General features: G+C 37.8%; 2 protein-coding genes across 2 annotated transcripts; one reads left to right on the plus strand and one right to left on the minus strand.

Moving 5' to 3' along the window:
• The first annotated feature begins 118 nt into the window (after nucleotides 1-118).
• Nucleotides 119-1,485, plus strand: LOC111433000 (protein TIFY 10A-like). Its single transcript, XM_023069881.1, has 5 exons — nucleotides 119-402; nucleotides 490-598; nucleotides 679-941; nucleotides 1,028-1,085; nucleotides 1,155-1,485. Exons 1-5 carry the CDS (start codon nucleotides 252-254, stop codon nucleotides 1,243-1,245), a joined length of 672 nt encoding a protein of 223 aa, XP_022925649.1. The 5' UTR covers nucleotides 119-251; the 3' UTR covers nucleotides 1,246-1,485.
• Nucleotides 1,486-8,053: 6,568 nt separating this feature from the next.
• Nucleotides 8,054-9,206, minus strand: LOC111440476 (olee1-like protein). Its single transcript, XM_023077537.1, has 2 exons — nucleotides 8,730-9,206; nucleotides 8,054-8,478 (listed from the first exon to the last, which is right to left on the minus strand). Exons 1-2 carry the CDS (start codon nucleotides 8,884-8,886, stop codon nucleotides 8,135-8,137), a joined length of 501 nt encoding a protein of 166 aa, XP_022933305.1. The 5' UTR covers nucleotides 8,887-9,206; the 3' UTR covers nucleotides 8,054-8,134.
• Nucleotides 9,207-10,345: the final 1,139 nt, after the last annotated feature.

Below are 10,345 nucleotides of genomic sequence, written 5' to 3' on the forward strand. Positions count from 1 at the left end.
TTTTTTTTTTTTTTTTTTTTTGGTTCTTTTCATTTGCTGGAAACCGCCAAGTAAAAACTCCACATATTCCTCGTGTCTTTATTTTTTTTTGGAATTAAATTATTGAAAAATTAATTTCATTTAAGTTTTTATTTTATGTCCGAGTCCGACCATTAATGAATCCCACCTCCGGCAGCTATTTTATAAAAACTCTCATCTTTCTTCTTTAAGATCAGAACCTTTTCTATTCTCTGGTTTTTTTCTGCAAACCCATGTCGAGTTCTTCCGGATTCTCTCGGGTTTCTTCTCAGAGATCGGCATCGAACTCGCCGGAGAAGCGAGGTTTTGTTCCCGTCGGTGGTATGTTGGTTTCCGGCGGGGATCTGAATACGGGTTTCTCAGCCTGTCGGCGGCGGAAAAACGGTGAGGATTTGTGTGGGTTTTTGTGGGTTGGGATTGGAATTTATTTTAAGGGGTTTGTTTTGATTTGAGAGAACCTGAAATTTGTAGGGTCGGCGCCGGAATTCTTCTTTCAGCCGGAAAAAATGGTGAATCGGAAGTCTTTGGATTTGTTCCCTCAGCAAGCTGGATTTGGTGTCTCAAACGACGTCGATTCGAGGTGTGTAATGAACTGAGTTTTCGACCGTCTTGTTTTTTTTGAGAAATTTATTGTTTGATTGAGTGAAAATTTTGTTTTAGTGTCTGTAAATCGGCCATGGCGGCGCCTCAAACGTCCCAAATGACGATTTTTTACGCCGGCCGAGTTTTTGTGTTCAACAATGTTCCGGTGGACAGAGTCGGTGAAGTTATGTTTCTGGCCGGCCGAGAGAGCTCCAAGAACGCCGCTAACCAGCGGGTATTGGTCGAAACTCCGACTGATTCGTTGAGCTCCACTTCCCCTGCTTCCTCTCGCAACCAAACTCCACCACCGCCGCCGCCACAGCCGCAGCCCGTTACCGGTGGTAATTAACTCATAACCAACAAACCCCTTTTCTAGATTTCCTCAACTTCTCCTCGCCGGCTGATGATTTCTCTTCCATTTCCGCAGCTCTTCCGATGGCTCGTAAAGCTTCGATTCAGCGTTTCTTGGAGAAGAGAAAAGACAGGTGGGTTTTAATTCAATTCCCTCAGCTCTCCTCCATGGAAATGGGTTTAATTTGCTCTGTTTTCAACAGGCTGACTGCCAGAGCGCCGTACCAGGGCATCCCGACGGCAAGCAAGAACGCCGGCGACAACTCGTGGCTGGGTTTGGCTGTGCAGCCATAACTTTAATGGTGCTTTTTTTTATATATATTACCAAGTATTGTGAAATCTAGTTGAGCTGTTTTGTATTAGGGTTCTTGTTTTGGGTTACAGAAAGACTCGCCATTTTTGCATAGACCTCTGTTTTGTTCTCTGTTCTTCTGGTGAAGAAGCTTGCAGAGGCCATGGCTGCTTCTCTCTTAACCATGACAACTCCTTGATCCATAGCTTTTAAAACTATTATTAATATTTCCCATTTTGTAATTCTTTTTGTTCTTTCTCTAGTTTCTATTTTGATGAGCTTTGTTTGATTTCGTTGGATTGCAATCAAAAGAATGTTTTGATCGGTTGTTCAACCAATGTGAGATCTCATAATCTATTTCGTTTGGAGCTTAGCGCTCTCGTTAGCCCTCGTTCTACTCTCTGATCGATGTGGGATCTCACACTCTACCCCTTGGAGACCACCGTCCTCGTTGGTACCTGTTCTTCTCTCTAATCGATGTGGGATCTCACAATGATTGAGAAAGTTATTTTTATGGATGAAAGGTTACTACTCTACGGATTGTTGATCGTGTATGTCTTCGGTAGAATCTTAGTATCATGTATTCTTTGAGTGCTTGTTTAATCGAGCAAGGAAGAGTATTGTGTTGTCTTGGGCAGACTCTATTTGTCGAATTTCTTGCTAGACTAACAGTGTTGGTCTATAGGGACATAGGAGTTAGCTTGAGGCTTTTTGGGGAAGTCCAAAGCAAACCCACTTATGCTTAAAGTGGACAATATCATGAAGGTCAATTTTGACATATGAGTCATTTGAGGGTCAATTTTGACATATGAGTCATTTTGGTTTCATGGGGTCGTGTTCATCTAACAATTTTGACATAGGAGTCATTTTGGTTTCATGGGCAGGTTACTGCTCAATCACGTGATATGTCATTTATGCTCTTTAGATGGATGTGGTACTCGAAGCTTCACTTGGCTAGATGACAGTTTTTCACTTCTCGTTGATTTACTAAATTTATTGGAATTCATGTTTTGATTTAGGCTTTGTTTGTTTAGCTCGATTTGACCTTAGATCGTGAGGTCCCCTCGAATCAATAATTTTGATCTAATTGACTTTTAAGGCTACAGGAACATCAATTATAGCCTAAAAATTTATTTGGCATTGGAAATAATTGAGATAGCTTTTGACTTTTGAGGTGATTTGAGCTTAAAATGTCAAATTTTTTTGTTGACTTAAAAAGAATGCAATTTTTCCCGACCATTATTATTTCAATTTTGATTTTAAAATGTTGTATTTGAATTCCAAATATAATATATAAGTTAAAATTAGTATGGTTTTGAATTTTAATTTAATTATAAAAATTAAGTTTATAATATATATTTGATTTTGTGATGACCTCTTTTAACTCTAATTTACTGTGTTTATTTATTTATAATATTGTCTATATTTTGGGAAATACTTAAAAAAGAAAAAAGAAAAAAAATATAAGTCCTACGTGGCAGCCCAAGAGCCTCAAACCTTTCTAATTCTCGGCCCACATCTAAGGATCATTTGTTGGGCCCTAAGTTTCAATTAGGCTCAGCCATGCCATTCGAGGAGGGGGAGAGAGAGAGGAATAAGGGAGGGAGTTCGATACATTTTTGTGTTTGATTTCGTGTTCAGGGTGACATTTTTCTAGAGATTTCGTATTCAGGGTGACGTTTTTCTAGAGAATTCGTGTTTATGGTGAGATGTAGGGTCACGCTTTTCTAGTAGTTTTCGTGTTCATGGTGAGATGTAGGGTGACGTTTTTCTAGTAGTTTTCGTGTTCATGGTGATGTTGAGCTCCGAAAGCGGAACAAATGTACTCACAACACCAAAGTTACTCAAGACATACAATATGACACTCAAAACTTAATGATTTCAACAGCAGAAAGAATGGCATTATATAGCCTTTCTGCTAAACCTAAAGATAAACTAACAAGCCAAAAAAAGACCTTGAGAATAGGTCTTGGTCCTAGAGAATAGGACTTATGACAGTGTTCAACAATCTCCACCTTGTCATAAGATCTCCAAGTTGATAGCTAATTTGGTTGCTACCATGTCAACACACTACTCCCTTCCGACGTTGATGAAATCTAAACAATGCCAGAACTTTTCACGAGTGATCACCTTTGTCAACATATCAGCAGGGTTATCAGCAGTTCCAATTTTTAATAACCGAATATCCCCTTTGCTAATAATTTCTCGAATAAAGTGAAAACGGACATCAATGTGTTTTGTACGAGCATGATGGACTTGATTTTTTGACAAGCAAATAGCGCTCTGGCTATCACAAAATACATCTATATGTTCCTGCAAAATACCCAAGTCATTGATCAAACCATGCATCCAAATAGCTTCTTTAAAAGCTTCTGTTACTGCCATATACTCTGCTTCAGTGGTAGACAATGCAACAGTAGACTGCAATGTTGAACGCCAGCAAACAGGTCCACCAGCCATAGTAAATAAATAACCCGTAGTAGATCGTCGCTTATCCAAATCACCAGCATAATCAGAATCCACATAACCAACTACACGATTGTCAAGATTAAACATTTCTTGTTTTTGAAACTTAATACCAACATCAATAGTGCCAAGAATGTACCTAAGAATCCATTTTACAGCCTGCCAATGCTCTTTACCAGGATTATGCATATAACGACTCACCATGCTTACAGCGTGTGAAAGATCAGGTCGAGTATACACCATAGCATACATCAACGCACCAACAGCATTTGTATAAGGAATGTTCTCCATATACCTTTTGTCATCATCAGAACTTGGACACATGGAAGCACTAAGCTTGAAATGAGGAGCAAGTGGAGTACTAACGGGTTTGGTTAAATTATTCAAACTAAATCTTGACAATACCATGCGTAGATATTGAGACTGAGTCAACCAGACTGTACCTTTTTTCCGATCTCGCTCTATCTCCATTCCAAGTATTTTCTTTGCATTGCCTAAGTCTTTCATTTCAAATATTTTAGAAAGCTCATCTTTGAGCTTATCAATCTCCATCTGTCTCTTTGAAGCAATTAACATATCATCAACATATAAGAGCAAATAGATAAACGATCCATCATCGAGACACCGATAATACACACAATGGTCAAATTGACTATGAGTATACATATGCTCTACCATGAAATGATCAAACCTTTTATACCATTGGCGAGGGGATTGCTTCAGCCCATACAAAGATTTCTTCAATCTGCATACTAAATGTTGCTGTCCAACTACTTGGAAACCAACTGGTTGCGCCATATATATTTCTTCTTCCAAATCTCCATGCAAAAAAGCAGTTTTTACATCAAGTTGTGCAAGCTCAAGATTAAATTGAGCAACCAAAGCCAACAAAATTCGAATGGAAGAATGCTTTACCACAGGTGAGAAAATTTCATTGTAATCAATACCTTCCTTTTGTGCGTAACCTTTAGCCACAAGTCGAGCCTTATAACGTATACCAGAAGAGTCTTCCTTTTTTGCAAAAACCCATTTACAACCAATTTCCTTCTTACCTTTTGGAAGTTGTACCAAATCCCAAGTTTGATTTATCTCCAATGATGCTATCTTCTGATTCACAGCCTCTTGCCAGTGTAAGCTATCCGGGCTCTGAATAGCATCTTTGTAGCTGTTAGGAACTCCATCAATCAAAGAGAAAGCATATGCTATCGTATCATCAAACCTTGCAGGTTTTCGAATTACCCTTCGTGGTCTATTCTTGGCGATTGACTCAGGTTCCTCCACTCTTTCATTCACAAGGCTTTGCTCCTCAAGACTTTGCTCTTTTTGTTCTAAGACATCAAAGTTATTATTTACCTGATCAATAGGTTCTTCGGTAGGAGCAACCACATCAGGAGAGAACACCACCTTCTCCACCTGCTTCAATGCCTCGTCATTATTTTCAATTTTCTGCAAAAACATTCCAGACTCATCGAATGTCACATCTCGACTATTAACAATTTTACTTGTTTCTGGACACCATAACCTATAGCCCTTCACACCTTTGCTAAAGCCCATAAACTTGGCTTTTTTTGCTCTAGGATCCAATTTTGAGTTTGTCACATGATAATAAGCAGGACACCCAAACACATGCAATTTATCATAATCACTAACAGGACTACCTGACCATACCTCAAGCGGAGTTCTCCCACCGTTTCCAGAAACAGGTAAACGATTCACCAAGTGAACTGCATAACTGAGAGCCTCAGCCCAAAATGCCTTACTCAATCCTGCTTGAGACAATATGCATCGAACCTTCTCTATTAATGTCTGGTTCATTCTCTCAGCAACTCCATTTTGTTGTGGGTTACCAGGAACAGTGAAGTGTCGAACGATCCCTTCATCTCGGCATATTTTAAGGAATGGATCATAAGTATATTCTCCCCCGTTGTCTGATCTCAGCTTTTTTATTTTCCTATCCGTCTGATTCTCTACCATTTTCTTCCACTCTAGGAAGATTTGGAGAACCTCGTTTTTGTGCCTCATGGGATACATCCAAACTCTCTTCGAGTAGTCATCAATAAAGGTGACAAACCACCTCTTTCCTCCCAATGAGACATTCTTTGTGGGACCCCATACATCGGTGTGAACATAATCCAAAATACTCTTTGTTTGGTGTATAGCTGTACCAAACTTCACATTTTTTTGTTTACCAAATATACAATGTTCACAGAAATCAATTTTTCCAGTTGTGGCACCCTTAAGGACTCCTTGGTTCACCAATGTCTGAAGCGCCTTCTCACCAGCATGCCCGAGTCGCATGTGCCATAATTTCGATATGTCTTGTTCTTTCGAACTTGCCATAGCAGCATGCCCAATTATTGTGGTTCCGTTGAGGTAGTATATGCTACCTCTTCTAGTTCCTGTAATTGCCACCAAAGCTCCACGAGCTACTTTCAAATTCCCTCCTTCCAAAATGATGCGATAACCACTCGCATCCAAAACGCCAAGTGAAATCAAGTTTTTCTTCAAGTCAGGAACATACCTCACATCTTTGAGTTTTCGTATAACCCCATCAAACATCTTGATTTGTACTGAGCCGATTCCCATTATCTTGCAAGTACTATCATTGCCCATATAGACAACTCCACCATTGAACTTTTTGAAGTCCAAAAACATCTCTTTGTTGGGACACATATGATAGGAGCACCCAGAATCAAGAATCCATTCAATGGTTTGGCTGGCTGATAGGGAGATTGTCAAGGCATCATCTGTATCAGTGTCGTCATCTTTAACCACATTGGACTTCGACCCCTTCTCTTTTAAGATCGAACAATCTTTTTTCCAATGGCCTTTCTGTCGACAATATGCACACTCATTTTTATCAAGTTTTCTCCAATTATCAGATCTACCTCTCGACTTTAATCGAGACTCTCCACATTCGTTCCTTTTCCAGGTAGAAGTTCTTCCATGAGCAGTGAGAACATTTGAGCTAGAGCTTTGATACGTCTCCTTTTCCTTCTTTCGCATCTCATTGTTTATTAAGGCATTTGAAACATCTTCAAAATCAATATTAGTGATTCCATGTAGTAGGGTTGTTACAAAAAACTCGTAGGATTCCGGCAAAGAGTTTAATAACAACAACGCCTTGTCCTCGTCATCAATCTTAACATCAAGATTGAGCAAATCAGTGATGATTTTGTTAAAATCATCCAAATGCTCAGCCATTGAGATACCTTCCTTGTAGTCAAAACGGAAGAGTTTCTTCTTCAAATAGAGTTTATTTTCCACACTCTTCTTCATATATTTCGCTTCAAGCTTGTCCCATAATTCTTTCGCCATGGTAACCTTCATAAATGGATATTTCTGATCCTTGCCAAGACAGGATCGAATAATTCCACAGGCTTGCCGATTTAATTTTGTCCATTCTGCTTCTGTCATGTCTTCAGGCATCTCCTCTTGGAGAGAAACATCGAGGTCTTGCATGACCAGCAAATCGCTAACTTCGCCTCGCCAAACACCAAAATTATTGGTTCCATCAAATTTTTCTACTTCGAGATTGGAACTCCACACTCTCGATCCACGTCGTGATGGTTCGGCCATTTGCAATAATTAATCTGGATGTAACTCAAAAACACAATTCTTGAAAACTGATTTCCAAGAGAATAAACACGATTGTGAGCACGTCTAATGGTCGATGAGGCCCAAACTTTCACAATACCCCCAAATACCACAATAAGGCTCTGATACCACTTGTTGAGCTCCGAAAGCGGAACAAATGTACTCACAACACCAAAGTTACTCAAGACATACAATATGACACTCAAAACTTAATGATTTCAACAGCAGAAAGAATGGCATTATATAGCCTTTCTGCTAAACCTAAAGATAAACTAACAAGCCAAAAAAAGACCTTGAGAATAGGTCTTGGTCCTAGAGAATAGGACTTATGACAGTGTTCAACAGGTGAGATGTAGGGTGACGTTTTTCTAGTAGTTTTCGTGTTCATGGTGAGATGTAGGGTGACGTTTTTCTAGTAGTTTTCTGTGTTCAGGGTGACGTTTTTCTAGTAGTTTTCTGTGTTCAGGGTGACGTTTTTAGTAGTTTTCTGTGTTCAGGGTGACGTTTTTAGTAGTTTTCTGTGTTCAGGGTGACGTTTTTAGTAGTTTTCTGTGTTCAGGGTGACGTTTTTAGTAGTTTTCTGTGTTCAGGGTGAAAACGTGCATGTTCGAAATCAAAAGGGATAGAAATAATATTGTTTTATTATTAGTAGAAAATGCATGAAATTATATTATATAACGGCAACATTTTTCTTTTTTTTTTTTAAAAAAAAAAAGAGAGAAAATTATTAAATCATTTTATTAATATAAAAAAATAATTGAGAAGTTCGGTAAGAAATGCGTGGTGTTTGTTTGTCCACTATTATAAAGAACATTTGGCGGTGGTGGTTTAGACGATGTTGCCATATTCGTCGAAGCCGAGCTCTCTGAGAACCTCCTTGCACTCAGGCAGCTTCTCCTTCTTCATGAACGACAACGGATTGGCAAGGCGTTCGGGGCTGGTGATTCCACTGTTGCTGGTGATACTTACTCTGGATTTGTGTGCGTACCCTTCCTTCGTGATCTCATCGCAATCCGGATCCTTGCTCTTCACCAGCGACACCTCGCACACCTCTTCCTCGTGATCTTTGTCCGTCTCGATCTTGTAACTCCCCGATTTATCTGTCTCCGTCTCTTTGCTGAACGTCACATTTCCTCCTTCGATGTCTCTGCATTCCAATTTCACAGTCGCGCCTGCAATTTCATTCTCAGTTTCAGAATCCCCAAATCCTTAGGGTTAGGGCTTTTTCTTTTCTTGTTTTTAATTTGAAAAATTAGTTACCTGCAATTTCAATTTCAATTTCAATTTCAGAATCCCTAAATCCTTAGGGTTAGGGTTTCTTTTTTTTTTTTTTTAATTTGAAAAATTAGTTTCCTGCAATTAGAATTTCTATTTCTATTTCAGAATTCCCAAATCCTTAGGGTTAGGCCTTTTTTTTAGTTACCTTCGAGGAATTTGCTGACTTTTGTGAAGAATTGGATCCGGCATGTGTCGCAATACACTTTGCCTTCCACGAAGAAGCGTTCCTTCTCGCAGGTTGCGATGTTGATGAGCGACATGAGGCAGAGGGCTGAAACAAGCATTACTGCAGATTTCGCCATTGTTCTTGTTCTTATTCTTATTCTTCTTCTGCCGCTGGCTCTTTGTTATTTGTGCTTTTTGTGCAGAGCTGAGGAGATGAAGAATGGGGAGCTGATTTTATAGCCTCCATTTTTTATTTGATTGTTATTTTTGGGAGGCTGAGGAATTTTTGGTTTCGTTCATCCCCTTAAATCTCTCAACAAAATTTCATCTTCTATTTTTAGATCATTTTCTCAAAATTAGTGTCTGATTTTAGAAGTTTATTGACTTCGCACCAATTATCGTTTCAAATGTGTTATCAATTTGGTTTAGGATTTCGAGATATTCAAACTCTGAATTAAAGCTCACTGAGCTCACTACCTCAGGCTGTTCAAAGGCTCCATAAACCTTCATATTAGAAAATTTCTTTTTAGACCCGAAAGGAGATATTTCAAGGAAACATAAATGGAGAATAATTATAAGATGCAAAATTAAATAAGAAATTTTTTGTAGGAACGAGTAAAATGAGGGCATGGATGCAAAAGAAGAAGATGGATTGGAAGCCATTGAGAAGAAAGAATTAGCCGATGCTTATGATTCGAATATAGTCATTGCTTCTTCTTCAAGAAAAGAAGTTTACTATACGTGAGTAGACCTCCATGCGGCATTTAGAACCGTCACACTTTTGCCTATTGCAGAAAATTCTCTAATACTACCTTCCATAAGAGTTTGAGTCGTGTCTCAATTCAAATGTGGCTGATCATCATCCTCTTGAACCAATGTATACCCGTTGGGTTGAAGAAATCTTTCAGACCCACTCAAATTTTAAGTTGGTTGGATCGGTGACCTTTGAGATCCCAACTAATGGTTGAGTTGTCAGAACTTTTTTATTATTTAAAAAAATATTATTTATCATTAATAACTAAAATATATTAACATCAATTACAAATATCATATATTTAATTCATAATAATCTTAAAAGTAAGCAGAGTTGGTTGGTTCGATCATATCCATATTTCTATTGGTTGGATTGAGCAAATTTAACCTAATTCTCAATTTTCACCCCAATTTTTAAATTTTATAAATAATTTTAGAATTCAAAACAAAAAAAGTTATAAATAAAGAATAATTTTAGAATTCAATCGGTTTCTATATGATTCATGTGTAAAGTTCGAAATTTTTATATTGAATATTTAGTTTTCAATCTTATCATTAATCGAGTTAGCTCTAGAAAAAAAATAATGTCTAAATATTTTATATAATAATTAATCGATATAGGATCACGAACCACCATTCTTTCCATAAAAATAAGAAAATAATAAATTGTCTTTTTAAAATTTTAATATTTTATCTATACAAATTACTAAATTATTTTTATATTATATTATTTTTATTCGTTTTAATAATTCGATATGTTCTAGCATCCAAATCAATTCCATATTTCTACCAATGAAAGAAAAAGAATAAAATACCTACCTAATATATTATCCATTAAAAAAA

This window comes from Cucurbita moschata, unplaced genomic scaffold (genome assembly GCF_002738365.1).
Source record: "Cucurbita moschata cultivar Rifu unplaced genomic scaffold, Cmos_1.0 Cmo_Scf00003, whole genome shotgun sequence".
NCBI classification, from domain to species: domain Eukaryota; kingdom Viridiplantae; phylum Streptophyta; class Magnoliopsida; order Cucurbitales; family Cucurbitaceae; genus Cucurbita; species Cucurbita moschata.

Bases quoted from the DNA above. Each gene is read 5' to 3' on its own strand.
- LOC111433000 (XM_023069881.1), top strand. From the start codon at position 252: ATGTCGAGTTCTTCCGGATTCTCTCGGGTTTCTTCTCAGAGATCGGCA. The intron at 403-489 runs GTGAGGATTTGT...TGAAATTTGTAG, and splicing joins CTGTCGGCGGCGGAAAAACG to GGTCGGCGCCGGAATTCTTC. The intron at 942-1,027 runs GTAATTAACTCA...CCATTTCCGCAG, and splicing joins GCCGCAGCCCGTTACCGGTG to CTCTTCCGATGGCTCGTAAA.
- LOC111440476 (XM_023077537.1), bottom strand. From the start codon at position 8,886: ATGGCGAAATCTGCAGTAATGCTTGTTTCAGCCCTCTGCCTCATGTCG. The intron at 8,479-8,729 runs GTAACTAAAAAA...ATGAAATTGCAG, and splicing joins AGTCAGCAAATTCCTCGAAG to GCGCGACTGTGAAATTGGAA.